Source organism: Platichthys flesus, chromosome 5, assembly GCF_949316205.1.
Source record: "Platichthys flesus chromosome 5, fPlaFle2.1, whole genome shotgun sequence".
NCBI lineage: Eukaryota > Metazoa > Chordata > Actinopteri > Pleuronectiformes > Pleuronectidae > Platichthys > Platichthys flesus.
The window spans coordinates 9,796,723-9,810,653 of NC_084949.1; the positions used below are offsets into that span (position 1 = coordinate 9,796,723).

Below are 13,931 nucleotides of genomic sequence, written 5' to 3' on the forward strand. Positions count from 1 at the left end.
ACATCCAGACTGCAGGACGTCTAGACACTAGGACTCCATCAAATAGTGAATCCAGATGGACACACGGTCACTGCATGTCACAGGAAGTCAAGCAGATACTTTTCTCAAACATGATGGTTGTTACGCTGAAGACTAGGGACTCCTGAGATGTGCAGACAGCACCAACACACACTGTAGTAAAAGTGTCTTAACACAGGAGGCTTGAAACGTGGTGACGGACGTGGAGCGGATTCCAATGTAATATGGAGCCAACGCTGCATGAGTGACAGCACAAAGCAGGGGAGAGGAAGAATAAAAGGAGGAGAGAAGAGAAGGAAGGGCAGACACAAGGTTAGGACGACACAGTAGAAATGGATCAAACTGAAGCACAGGGCAGTTCAATGGAAATATGACGACAGAAGACTATAGAGACAAGTGTTTACATAAAGGGAATTTGCAGAACTCAATATATCTCCTTTGTGATAATAATTATAACAATAAAAATAATGTTAATAATAGTAATATATCTTATTATATAGCACAATTCATGAATAAAAACATAGGACTTCAGATAAAAACAGTTTAAACACTAAACAAGACAGGGTGATACAATGGAATATAAAGAGGAGGCTTAAATAGGTGATAGTGTTAATGTAATAATGAGGTTGTTTTTAAGATTAGGTCTCCTTAAGCACCACAGACTCACCAAGAATAGTGATTGGTAACATTTTATTAAAAGAGTTTGTCATGGGTCATTAAAGACAACATTAACCCTAGCAGTAGTACAAATTAATATGGATTAAAATTAATGAAAAATAGATATAGCTACTCATAAGAGTAAAGGGAGAAACACGTTTTTAATTTTGAGGGCTGGACAAAAAGTTTGAAACCATTTCTGTTTAGTTTTTCTGTTTCCAATGTAAATGTATTGCCTCCTCAAAGACCTGCAAAAAATAAATAATAAAGAAAAGAAAATTGAAAACAGAACAATAATACAATTTTAATTTCTTTTCAAATTAATATTTGAGGCACTGTATTTAAGAACAACTCATTTATTAAGCTTGCCTACCTGCACAGTGGCCATTCTTGACACTGAAGCCTGTACCACACTGAAATATAAATAAAAACAAAATCAAATACAGGAAAAAAAGGGATTTTGACTTCTGTCAGTTTTAATTCAATCATATTTAATTAAAACTGACAGTCAGAAGAAAAGAGTTGTGTTAGATAAGTCAATAAGGCCTCTGATAGAGGCACACTGGAACATTACCCGTGTTCATAGTTCATGCCTTGGCTCCGTACTCCGTACCTGCGTGTCATCGGCGAGCAGAGTCATTTCCTCTTCTCTGGGATAAGACACCTCCACCACTGAGTTCATCTCACCAGGCTGAAGGGCTCGGCTGATGGAGCTGCCGTCCGGCCAGGAGACCTGCAGCACCTTCACCTCATCGTTTCCTGGGAATCCGGGGCAGGACATTTTTTTTTTATTTATATTGTCTTCTACTTTAGATACTGCGTCTTTAATAGTCGATAATGTAACAAATGCAGTTGTTACCTAAACCAAAGTGGGCGACAGGCTCCATCTCACACAGGTACCCCGAGCCTCCGTCAATGATGCGCGTGTGAGCTCCACTCTGATTGGTGAAGGCTGTTACCTTGGCGCCCCGGGCAAAAGAACCAAACTGGGTGCGAGGGATGACCCGCAGCCAGTTATTGGACGAGCCCTGACAACAACAGTGATGGGTTAGTCTGATGTAACTCACAGCCACACACGCACACACAGAGACACGCACACACACATACACACCTGTGTGACCTTGAAGACAGATATTGGCTGCTGGGCGCTCTCTCCGTGTGCCAGTAGCAGCTCCAGCTGTCCGTCCCCATCCAGGTCGGTCACGGTTCCACCTGTCCAGTAGCAAACAGAGAGCTTTCATGGCTCTGACTCCCTTGACAACTAAACTGTGGGGTTTATCTGGCAGCTGTGTCTCTATATTACAGGCAGAGATATCACAGATTTCTTTGATAATCAAACTGATGACAACGTGTTGTCCTGAGCTCTGAGCTCAGAGGCAGCTGACCTGTTCCTCTCCCCTGTGGCTCGGCAGCATCTCCCACGTTAAGCTCCTCGATCAGTGGATCCGCATCAGTTCTCCTCGCCACCCTGCAAACGAACACATGGGATTATAACAACAGCTTTTGATTCAAGGATTTCCTGTCATGTAATGGTTTATGTGTGGCGCCTCTCTATGAAACTTGGGTCTACGTAATTATTATGATCTTACCTGAACAGCCTGTTCGGGGCGTTTCCTCTGTAGGCGATGTTGTTGAAAAAGACGTCCAGCTCCTTGTCGTTATCAAAGTCAGCAGCGATGACCGTGCGAATAGGGGAGGGGGTCGCAAATCCCCCAGTAGCTACGTTCTGCAAGAGATCATTTTTTAAAATCCTGTTTTATCAAATTCTTTCCATTTCACAGAGTTTTATCTGATCTTCTTTATTCCTCTGTAAAAGTCCTCACCCGGAATGTAGAGTCGGTGCCCTGCAGGTAGAGTCGGTGTGGGCCGTTCCAGTTGCCATAAACGATGTCCGTCTTTCCATCCCCATTGAAGTCAGTGAGTGTTACTCCTCTGCCATGCTGGTAGGTGTCCTCCACACCTTTGGATATAAAATGCAGTGTTAAAGTTTTAGTGCCGCCACTACTGGAAAACTAGTGATAAGATCAACTGTCTCTAGTGACATCTAGTGGTGGTATTAAAGAAGACACTGTGGCAGAGCAACAATTCAATATTATTATGATAGGTCTTTTCTTGTTTAGTCAGAACATTTAATCTTGGTAATTTTTTCTCGCTGAGATTTACAGGAGAATATCTCGTGTGTGACCATATAAACTAAAGCCAATAATAGCTTTTTCCAATCTGTAGAACTATTCCTTTAAAGAAAACATCTAATTTAAGATGACAAGGAAAAAATAGTCCACTCTTTGGCGCAGTGATGGCAAATCTTGATAAAAAACAAAGAAATGAAGCAAAGCACTGACAAAATGCACCTACGTGTTTGCTCCTTTTTATATTTCCTTTTTAGTATCAAAATGTGAGGTAATGGTTGAGTTCCAGTAGCTATTGACTGACGCTCATCCTAAAAATGTCAGTAGTTCTCAGATTCCTTATTAAATCGTATGTATTTCAACTCCCACCACTTGAGCGTTCTTGCTCTTTCGCTCAGGCTCACCTGCCTGTCTGGCCATGTCAACAAAAGTCCCATCTCCTTTATTCTTAAACAAGAAGTTGGGTCCGTTCTCGTTGTCACAGAAGACGTCAGACCTGGCCTCGCTCAGGATCGGCCCGACCACCACACCGCGTCCACCTGCAGGACGAGCAAACTGTGAGAGTCCACCTCAAACCGCATCACACACACACACACGTCCACTTCTCGAGCCTGAGCTCCTCCTCACCTGTGAACTTGTTGACCCCGGCCTGAGCAGCCACGTCCGACAGAGCGATGACGCCTTTACTCACATCACTGGCAGCCTCGTCCATTTCTAAGAGAGCATGGGGGCCCACGTTGCCTCGGGCGTAATTGGCCACGTAGATGGAGTACCGACCTGTTCCCTGCAGTGCAACAGCAGGCAAGAGGAGTGAGGGGAGTCGTTTTTAAAGCAAAAGTGGGATTTTATGTTTAGTTCAACAAGGTGGATTAACTGACCTTTCTGTCCACGCATGCCACAGAACGTCCTGCCATGCGATTGGCCACGCCGCGACGCACATTGACCTCGTCATGTAGAAGATCTTCAAAGCGACCGTTGCGAAACTTGAAGAGCTTGTCCGAGTAAGTTGCCCGTCCTGCATAAAAAACAGAAAAGCCAGAAATCATGAGGGAAATCCCTTCACATATTGTTCCAGAAAATGACATCAGGAGGCCATTTGCGGGTTTCTGGTTGGATCTTGCCATCGCACTATTCACCAGAGTAGGCGTCGTTTGTGTTCAGGAAGTAGATCTCCTCACGTCCGTCTCCATCCACGTCGCAGGCAGTGACTCCGATAGCGTTACCTGCTCGGTCCCTCAGGGCGTAGTATGGAGAGGTGCTGTCGTCAGTGGCGATGTTCACCAGCCTCTTCTGAGTGCGATCGTACTTCAGCACCAAGTTGGGCCCGTTGTACCTGAGAGTAAAGGTAGAATAGATTTGATTTGTACAAAGGCCACAGGGTAAAAAACGTATAGCTGGGCTGTGTCACAGAGTCAGCCCCTCACCCCGCCACCACCACTTCCAGGTCGCCGTCACCGTCCACGTCTGTCACGGCCATCCCGTAGTTGAGCTGTGTCGGGTTGTGAAGATTGTCCGGAGGAAGCACAGTCTGAGTTATGACCCGGAACATGGGCTCGGAGCTCTGGGCGAGAGACTGATGCCGGAGTCCCACCAACAGGAGGAGCAGCAGACCTGAGGCCCACATCGCCACTGCAGCCTGATGGGACACAGAGCAGGGGTGTGGGTTATGTGTTTGTTCAAGACGTAGACGATAGACAAGTGTATGACGACGCACAGAGACAGTCAGTGTCCATGATACGGACACAGACATATCATGGTTTTCATGCGGCATCTCACATTGGAAACCGATATGTTTGTCATTCTCTGCTCATTATCGATAACCACTGATGTGAAGTTTTATCCTGAGAACATGTGGCTCATGTTGCTGACACACAGCAAGGTTTCACAAACACAAGGATCATGTTGAACAATCAAAATGTCCAAAAGGCCACAATTAAAGAGATGTTACAAGTAAGCTACAGTGAAATCTAGAGAGAGAGGTTGCCATCAATGGAAAGACAAAGTAAATACTAGTTTTGAACAGGTTATTTTAAGGGGGAGCTCCAACGTGTTTTTCCTGATTAGTGAAAACATCCTACATTTGAAGTTGCTTAATAAAGTATCTACATTTTGTTAAGCATACTGTCTTGTCATGTTGTTCACGTTTACTTGATGTTAAGGATGCACAAGCATAATTGATCTTACATTCAGTCATACATTGCAATGAGATCTTTACCAATACATCCATGCATGAGGTTAATTCTCCCCCTTTGAAATATGTCTGCAGGAATGTCTCCTTCTTTCTTACCTGTCAGCTGAGTCGGAGTGTAGAGATGGAGATGATGTGTCTGCGCTGCAGAGGTTTAGCACAGACCCTCGTCCTTACACAACTCCAGCTTTTAAAATCTACAAAACAGCTTGTGTAATGTGCAGAGGATAAGCCAATCAGAGGAGGTCTCTCTGAATGATCAGGTTGTAGACCAATGGCTGGCCTGTATTTCTGTGCCCGTGTCTCCGAGACCCGGATGCTATGTATCGGTAGTCACAACAACAATACACGTATTAAACATGAGTGATTAGAAGTGTTGGGAATCGAGCATAAACAGTGAAGCGTATGCAAGTTGTGCTTTAGAACAGAACGAGTTTTTTATTGCGTTAAACAAACGTGCCCGTTCTGCAGAGTGGCTCAGCTGCGGCGCCCTAAAAGAACGCCATCTCCCAGCATGCACTGGGTTGTTCTGTGCTGACGTCAGTAGCGCGACGAACATCGGTGGCTGCACCAGAGACTGTGGGCTGAACAAACCAAACACGGGTGAGCTGAAAGAACAATAGCAGTATCTTCCCTGTTTATACGTTTGGTGTCGTAGAGAAATTAAAACAAACGACATGAATTATCTTTATGTTTGTGTTCTCGATAAACAGCTAATATCGCCTCAGTTTGTACAGTTTAGCTCGTTAGCTAAACCGGTTAGCAAGCTGGAGCTAACTGAAACACACAGTGCTAAGCTACTTGGCATGTTTTCAGGCTCCAGCAGCGCGTGAGCTAAGTGTAGTAGTTTGAATAAAATCAAATCAATATTGTATCAAATGATTCTCGTTTGGAAACCTGCGTGTGATTTAGATATGCTATATGCTAAATGAATAAATATGTTTATTTATTCATTTTATGTGTTCCACTCCACTTGATGTACACAGCACTCTTCATAAACACGTTCACCAAGTGTGTCACAGACGTAGAAACAGCAAATGCTTACAGTGCAATTACTAACGTTACCACGTAAATGTAGAAGTTGAGTGAGATGTAACAAACGGATTCATCGAAAAAAAGATTCAATTGTAAAATCAATAAAATATAGCAATAAAACAAAAGTTAGAAGCTAAAAGCCATTTTATAGCACTGTGTCTTTTAAATAATTTGAATAGAGGATACTTAGGAAGCTTGTCTGTGAGACAGATGTGGAGACAGTGAAGGCCCTTTTTAAATTATCTATAATAAAAATCGATTCGGTGTAAATGTCTCAATTTTCTGAGATGAATTCATTTTAAAAAAAAAATGCCATCACCTTGCAAAAGGTGTATCCCTCTTATCGCTTTTAGGTGTAAATCTGGGGGACAGTTTCATGTCACCTTCCAATTTATACTTTTGGACAATCTCATTCTATATTTTCTGTGTATTTTCAAAAATCGAATTTCTTTTCAAGTTGCCTGATATGTCCCTCTTCCTCCCTGATCCAGGTGTTTTATTAATACAATTGAGTAATGGAGTCGGAACAGCCAAAGGAAGACTGTGCTACATCTCAGCCAACACCTGCACCTCCCTCCGAGACCAAGAAGCCAAATCCGCCTCCGTACGTCCCCAAACAGCGACTCCCTGCCTCCAAAGACAAAGCTCAGACTCAGGGAGAAGTAAAGCCACGACCCAGGCCTCGCTACACTGACAAGGCACGGAAGAATGCCAAGAACAAGAAGGACAAGGCTGGAGGAGAGGGAAAGTCAGCCGCTGTTGAAGATGGAGGTGAGATACAGAACAGTGACACAAAGCCTGATGTGAAGGAGGAGCCGCTGGAGGATGCAGAGGTTGAGGTCAAAGAGCAGCTTGAGTCAGCCAGTCTGGAGGCAGATGTTGCCTCACGGCTGGAAGCAATATCCCTTGTGGAGGAAGAGGAGGAAGAGGAGGAAGAGGAAAGCTGGGATACACTGTTCAATGATGAGGGCGACTCTTTGGAACAGCATCTACCTGCAGAGGTGAGAGTTTTCTTTCAGTCTGGATGATAAACAAAACAAGACCTGATATCAAGAGTTCCAATTCCCAACATTCACATACACTCAGTTTCTAATTAATTCAGCATAAAAGCAGGCGGGAGGAGTATAATTGAAGCTTTGGTACCGTTCCTTCTCTTGTCATCTACTCTTATTCCACCTGTCTTCATCTGCACACTTTCCTTCTCCCTGGCTGCAGCTGGCTGTGAAGCAGGGTCGAAAGAAGAAGTCAAACCAGGGCCGCAGGTTTGATTACAGCAATATGGACCAAGAGGAGGAGGATGATGAGGAAGGCGACTTCAGAGATGATGAAATCTCCAACATCGTAGAAATCTACGACTTTCCTGCCGAATTTAAGACTGATGACCTTCTCAAGTTATTCCAGGCTTATCAGTATGTATCAAACAGGGCACAACATCTTACTTTAAGACATCATTTAAAACCACATTCAATTATCTGATATTTAGCCATTAAAAAGTCTTAACTAATTTAAAATATTACTTACTAGGTCAAGATCGGTCTTAATTATGTCAACAATTGAAATAAATAGTGTTCAATATATAACTTGTTGAAACCTGTAGGTGCATTTTGATATTGAAAATCTATGTTGGATGTAGCACCATTTCTCTTTCTGCATGGTCCTAACTTAAAAAAAAGAATAGAGCTATAGTAAAGTGTATTCATCTGACATGTCAGTAGGACTTAAATATGATTTTTGATCCCCAAGTGTAGAAGAATATTGGTTTTGGTAACATTTCTTTTCTGATTGTGATTTCAGACAGAGGGGCTTTGACATTAAGTGGATCGATGAAGTTCACGTTATAGGCCTCTTCTCAAGCCCCATAGCAGGTGAGTTAATTGCCGCATCGTCTTGTTGTGACACTTTCCATCCCAAATTGTTCTAAGAGGGAGTTATGTCTTTTCACTTTTCAGCCCGTGAAGCTTTAAGATCCAAACATCCACTGATGAAGTTGCGACCACTCTCCAAGTCCTCCGCTGAAGTACAAGCCAAAGCCCGAAGCAGCTCAGGTACAAATACAGTCCTCTGGTGTTGTCAGTTTGTCTTCTATGTGTCACATATTTTAAATGCTCAAATGATCAGTGTCACTCTTCATGCTCCTGTCCGTCTATCCTCAGAGGACCTCCTGCCTGCTAAAGACAGACCCCAGACCAGTGCAGCGATGGCTCGCAGGCTGGTGATCGGTGCCCTCGGTGTTAAAAACAACCAGTCTGACGAGCAGCGCGAAGCAGAGAAGAGGAAACTCCTGGCAGCGAAAGGTGATAATACACAGATGCATTCTTTTCAGGCTTATTCTGTTGGTCTTATGCATAGAGCAGTGATGCGTTCAGCAGAACCTGCTCTGTTGTTTTTGTGTAGGAAACTGAAATACTGCTCATCCACACCTCAGGTGAATGGTTGCTTACATTTGAAGGGTGACCATGGCCTCAGACAGAAGGAGATAAGCCTGAAACATGCTTCTGCGTCTGCGTCTTTTCACGCCGCTGTGGCGCAAGACTCGTTTTCATTCATGCTTCCCCAACCGTTGCGCGTCTTACAAAGCAATTCCGCGCCAGAACACTAGGCGGAGTAATGCTTTTTGTCGAGACGACCTTAGAGACGCCTTCTTTCTTCTTCGTCGATTGTTTATTTACATAGCCACTGCGGCTCCTCGTAGCCTTTTTCTGGCGGACAAATCCGCCAGTCAATGACAGGTTATACAAGTCATCATACTATCGGATATCTTCTGCCAAGTGCTCTTCTATTTGGTCCATATTCGTTCTTCTAAATCTTCCGTGATTTCTGCCGGTATAATGGGGCATGAAACCGGAAATGCAGCTCCAGAAGGGATGTAGAGCAGACCAATCACAGCCTTGCGGGCTGAGTGAGCTTGCGGAGCTTTGCCGTAAATTTTAGAAAAGGGGGTCGACACCCGTCAGCACGTAAGGAGGGATACATAAGCACGTAAGGGACCCGGAAGGGCTCTTGCGCTTACGGGCCCGTGAAAACGCAGAAGCATGTTTCAGGCTTTAGACAGCTCTCTTAATACGTTTTGGGATACTTCTGTTTTGGGTAATTTTAAGTCACCACTTAAAGAAATAAACACATCTGTCTAAAGGGATTATCACCCAAGGAGGTCCTTGGTTAAGAAAAGGTCTGCGAGATCAAGTGTGACAGAGAGAAAAACACATGAATAAAAACAGAGCCTCGGCTATGACCCTTAGTCTGGAAGGCAAGTCACCAACACTCCACAGGAGACCTTTGACAACTGATGCCTTCTGCAGAGAACAGATCTGTATTCCCCTCGACCACTGGACCAAAGGTCTTTGCACCAATTCTGTTTTCGTTTGAAACTGTTGCACATTCACAAATAAATACGACCTCATGTGTCAATCAAGATTGCAAACCGATTCCTTAACACAACACTTATGATTTATATAGAAAACTCTTACGAATTAAAGGCTTGGTGTGCACTTTTACATGTATGGATATAGAAAGCGACCATGTTGAAACATTACTTAAATTTGTGATTTGACTAATCTTAGGCCACAAACATATTAAGCATGGTCTCCTTGAGAAAAATATAGAGTAGGTTCTCAGCTTTTCACACGTTAGAATCCTCAACCATTTGCCCTAGTTTCTGCATCACAGTGTTTCCACCAGAAGAGGGAGCTGCTTTCTTACTTTACAGACGAAAATGTGAGGCGCTGTTGCAAGTTGATTTTAAAAGAAGTTGTTCTCTGTCCATCCCTGTGCAGATGGTAACAGGTCTATAATCAGAACAGCAGCCATTTCCCTTCACAGATGGAACATAAGTATATAGGCACGGCAAACCACAAATGGCCGTCCACTGAGCAGTGAGTCAGGAAGTCAGGGCCTTGAGTATAGCGAACTAAAAACAGCTCCTTTGTTCTTAGCATGGGCGCTGCGCACTTTGCTGCTCTTTACTTAAGTTCACAACACACCGAGTAAATGTCAGTGCAGACGTGCATCATGGCCTGAACATAGTGTCCCTGGAATGGACGCCACGTATTAACGTACAGCTCCATCTTCAGTCTGCTCCTCACTTCTCTGTGGTAGAGGCGCTGGGTATATTTATAGGCAACATATCACCAACGTGTTGTTTGTTTAAAGGCTTTCGGTGATTGATGTGTGATTTATCTTTCAGAACAAAAGCGCCTGGAAGCCAAACTGAAGGAAGATGCTTGGGAGGGAAAGTGACGGAAAACAACAACTTCTCGTATGATTCCTTTTGCTTTTTCCAACAGACACAAAGCTTCTGTTACTTCTTCTGCTCTGTCTCTCTCCACTGGCCACTCCTTCCTACCACCACACTTCCAACATATGGATTCCCATCAATGTGTCCTTTTTGCCGCTGTCCATTAGTCTACAGCGTTTCCTCAGATCAGGGCGTCCGGCTACTGTCCCCGATCCTTTATTATTTCTTTATTAGGAACTGTTCTCTCACCTGGACTTACTTTCATATCTGTTACACTGTAACTAAGGTCTGTACTGAAGCACTGAGCCTAATCATTTGTAATTCATTGAAAGGATGATTTTCTGTGAAGCTGTAGAGCATCATGTTTGTCATTGTTTTACATTTTTTTTAGATGTTTTTTAAGAAACTAAACTAAATCCACCCGCAAGGTAAAGATCCTGTATTGTTTAAAGTCATGATGATAAAGTACACTATGGTATATGAATATACTGTTGAGTCAGTTCTTGTATCACAATGTAACGGTAACTTTTATTAAACTTTAACTTCACTTTTAAAACTTCCTATAAGGTCAGTTTTCAGCGTTTGAGCTGTGTCGTGTGTTTGTCTGTACATATTTTCAGTCAGAGGATTTCTTTGTCCAGAGAGAGATGATGATGATAAATATGTTTTCACCCATTCTGTCAGCGAAACTTTGAGTTATTTGAACAGAAATAACTCTTTCAAGTATCAAGAGCATGAAACATTCTTAGGTCAGATAGAAGTATGATGAACTACAAGCATCTTTAATAAATGTATTGCATCGCATTAATGTTTCCCCCACTGGTTCTCTTTCAAAAGCTCCAACAGTAACTTAATATACATGTATGTTGTTCAGATGAATCAGTGGGACTCCCAGTTTACCTTTCGTATCCATTTCAAACTGTATTTCCAGACATTGGACATTGTTTGGTTTTTTTTAAAGTGAAGTGGAGAGCATCTTTATTACAAAACATGTGGTTTAAACCCTTCGAAAAGTAAATTCCGGAAAAATTTGTAGAACGTGGTCTTAAAGTGGCTGTAGAGTAACAGATCCTGGGTCTGTGAACTTGAATGATACTGTTGAGCAGATGTTGTATAACTGTGTCTGTTTGTATCAGTAACTTACAGTAGATTCCTGAATCAATAAAAAAAAGATTCCATTCCATCTCCTGATCTGGTGACGTTTTCACTCCAGTTTAATCATCACATGATCTGTGGGTTTAGGACTCAACAGGGGGGTTCAACACGATCCTTTCTAATCACCTTAAATTGAAAATGTCAACTGGCTGCTTATCTTGATTACAATTAGAAACCAGAGCTTTCTATCTGGTAGACACAAATGTTTAAATAATATAACTTAAGTCCACAAAGTCAGTTTCCTAATTCTTTACCAGCACCCGTCTAGCCTCAGGAGACTTTTTTTCACATGTGGAGGCTGCTGCCTCCTCTGAGGCTGCACCCAGGCGACCACAGACCGCGTGGCACTGCGTCTCCTTCACCTCCTCAGCCAGTAATTAAGTTCACTCTCCCAGTCTGCAGAGAGCTGCCAATGTATTTGTTCTCAGTGAACTTTGTATCTCAGATTTGTTGTTAACTCTTGTCCATATAAGCACCCAGCTGTAAGTGGATACGTTTACATATGTTAACAACATGCTGCTGGGTGCACAAATGGGAAATAAAAACATGATGTTGCCTCCGTCTGATCACAACCCATTTCATTCAGCTGACACTTTTAACTTCCAATCAGTGCATTCATCCAGGGTGATATTCAGCTCTGCTACGGCTGAATCCAGTACAGAACCCAGTTTGTCACTGTGCAGATCAGTGGCTGAGATGGTGCCACGTGGCTCATGAAACCAATTCAATTAAAGTGCTGCAGCCTCAGAGGAGGCACCGTGTCATCAGTGTTTTCATTTGACTTCGTGATTCACAAAGACCAATTTGTATGTATGCAACTTAGTCTCTACATGTGCTGGTGTCTTTGCATGGTTCTTTCTAAAGGCCTTTTTGTACTGAAGGATTAGTTCAGCATCAGGGAGCGATGCACTTTGCTGAAGGTTGTGAGAGAATGTTTGACCATCCTCATACAGTAAATCTGGTCAGCATGAAGAGACTACATCCAGACTCATTCCACAGATACTCCCTGCTCTCCTGGCAGTACCCAAGGGCAGGTTATAGATGAAGGGGCAACTAGCAGTACATTGTAGTGTCTACGCTCATGGACTTTCATGTCTAATTCAGATGCCCAGACAGGGAGGCACCAACTCCAATTCTTTTGCGTATAGCATCAGTGGCTAGACGTAAAGGTTAGGTATACATGCTTTCGTGGATGTGCTGTTGGGATGGGTGTCGCAAGATGAGGGACATATACTGGGACGCTGTGGGAGACATCTTCAGACTTGGGGGTGACAGTGGCTCATGTTACTCGGATGGCTTTTGTATTTTGTTCCACCTTCTGGTCTCCTCGATGCATCTCGTCTACATCAGCTGCTGCCTGTGTTCTCCTTTCACCAGCTTCCAGGAAACTTCCATCACAAGTGCGACAATCGGACTGATACATTTAAAAAAAATCATCTGAAAGCACGTTTCATGGACTAACAGCAGAGAGGTATATTTAACAGAGCTGCTTTTTAAAATTTCTTAGTTTTTCCAGTAACCAAAAGCAGTGAGATTGAAATGTAATCAGGCAAACATTAAACAAAATAATAGAATGTATTATGTCATAAATTTCTGTATCTTACCCATGAGTCCTATATGGTGAATTAAAATGTCAAATGTGAATTTGCCACTAAACTCTTCATTTTAAACCATATATTCAGTGTCTTAGCTTAGAGTTTCGAGGAGGAGATGAAAATTTGAAAAAAGATTTACGGAATTATTTTGTAAAATTTGGTACAAACGTTCACTCGCACTCAAAGATGAACCGATAAGCTTTCAGTGGCCTAAGGTCAAAAGTCATGGTGACCTCATATGAGTCTGGTATAAAAATGTCTGTTCACTGACACTGCACTGGTTGGTGGAAGCATAAAACTGCACAGCAGTTATTCTAGTTCAGTTCTGTCTTTATAGTGGATCCATTAGAGTGAATCATAAATTAGTATTTTATCATTAGTCAGGCTTGTGATTGAAGCTCTTTCAGGCCTCTGCTGGTGTCAGAGCACACGTGACCCCCTTCAATGACATTTCAGTGTGGAAAAGCAAATGTGGACGAATATTCTCACCGAACGAGGCCGAACAGAAGCAGACCTCCCTGCGCGCTGTTGTTCTTGCAGCTGAGCTACACACACAGCCTGTAGCTCTTCCTCACCGGCATCGTGTGAGATCCCAGCCCTGCCTCTAAATCTCATGCTTTAACTGTGGCTGCACGAGGAGGCGATTGACCGCAGAGCAGCCCACTGCAGTGCCTCTCACACAATCATTAGATTAACAACACAAACACAGACCGCTGCTCAGCAAGGGCTGGTTCAGCGTGCCAACTCTGCCCCTGTACGCACTGCTGTGTGACGGTGGAAATGAAATGTGAGGCATGGTCTGAATGAAGGAATAATCATCCCAAAACATGAAATCATGTGATAAATGGACTGACATGATAATAAAAAGATTCATGAAGAAGTGCAGGTACTGAAGGACTTGATGATATTTTCAGGGACTT

The 13,931-nt window shown here is 43.2% G+C and overlaps 2 protein-coding genes across 3 annotated transcripts; one reads left to right on the top strand and one right to left on the bottom strand.

The window, feature by feature from the left end:
* Window positions 1-691: 691 nt before the first annotated feature.
* crtac1a (cartilage acidic protein 1a) lies at window positions 692-5,247 on the bottom strand. Of its 2 annotated transcripts, none has more exons than XM_062388616.1 (14): window positions 5,092-5,247; window positions 4,229-4,440; window positions 3,941-4,137; window positions 3,683-3,819; window positions 3,432-3,588; window positions 3,209-3,343; window positions 2,499-2,635; window positions 2,265-2,401; window positions 2,061-2,143; window positions 1,787-1,887; window positions 1,535-1,703; window positions 1,250-1,434; window positions 1,049-1,088; window positions 692-923 (listed from the first exon to the last, which is right to left on the bottom strand). In XM_062388616.1, exons 2-12 carry the CDS (start codon window positions 4,426-4,428, stop codon window positions 1,256-1,258), a joined length of 1,632 nt encoding a protein of 543 aa, XP_062244600.1. In that variant the 5' UTR covers window positions 4,429-4,440; window positions 5,092-5,247; the 3' UTR covers window positions 692-923; window positions 1,049-1,088; window positions 1,250-1,255. The 2 variants fall into 2 exon arrangements, with proteins under 2 accessions (XP_062244600.1, XP_062244599.1); XM_062388615.1 differs by having other exon boundaries at window positions 1,289-1,434; window positions 5,092-5,246.
* A 229-nt stretch (window positions 5,248-5,476) lies between these two features.
* r3hcc1l (R3H domain and coiled-coil containing 1-like) lies at window positions 5,477-11,444 on the top strand. Its single transcript, XM_062388578.1, has 7 exons — window positions 5,477-5,595; window positions 6,519-7,028; window positions 7,243-7,436; window positions 7,822-7,892; window positions 7,977-8,072; window positions 8,181-8,321; window positions 10,211-11,444. Exons 2-7 carry the CDS (start codon window positions 6,543-6,545, stop codon window positions 10,261-10,263), a joined length of 1,041 nt encoding a protein of 346 aa, XP_062244562.1. The 5' UTR covers window positions 5,477-5,595; window positions 6,519-6,542; the 3' UTR covers window positions 10,264-11,444.
* Window positions 11,445-13,931: the final 2,487 nt, after the last annotated feature.

Excerpts from the sequence above, each read along its gene's own strand:
- crtac1a (XM_062388615.1), bottom strand. The coding sequence starts at position 4,428 with ATGTGGGCCTCAGGTCTGCTGCTCCTCCTGTTGGTGGGACTCCGGCAT. Across the intron at positions 1,888-2,060 it reads GCCACAGGGGAGAGGAACAG|GTGGAACCGTGACCGACCTG; the intron begins GTCAGCTGCCTC and ends GCTACTGGACAG. Across the intron at positions 1,704-1,786 it reads CTGTCTTCAAGGTCACACAG|GGCTCGTCCAATAACTGGCT; the intron begins GTGTGTATGTGT and ends TGTTGTTGTCAG.
- r3hcc1l (XM_062388578.1), top strand. The coding sequence starts at position 6,543 with ATGGAGTCGGAACAGCCAAAGGAAGACTGTGCTACATCTCAGCCAACA. Across the intron at positions 7,437-7,821 it reads AAGTTATTCCAGGCTTATCA|ACAGAGGGGCTTTGACATTA; the intron begins GTATGTATCAAA and ends TTGTGATTTCAG. Across the intron at positions 7,893-7,976 it reads CTTCTCAAGCCCCATAGCAG|CCCGTGAAGCTTTAAGATCC; the intron begins GTGAGTTAATTG and ends TTCACTTTTCAG.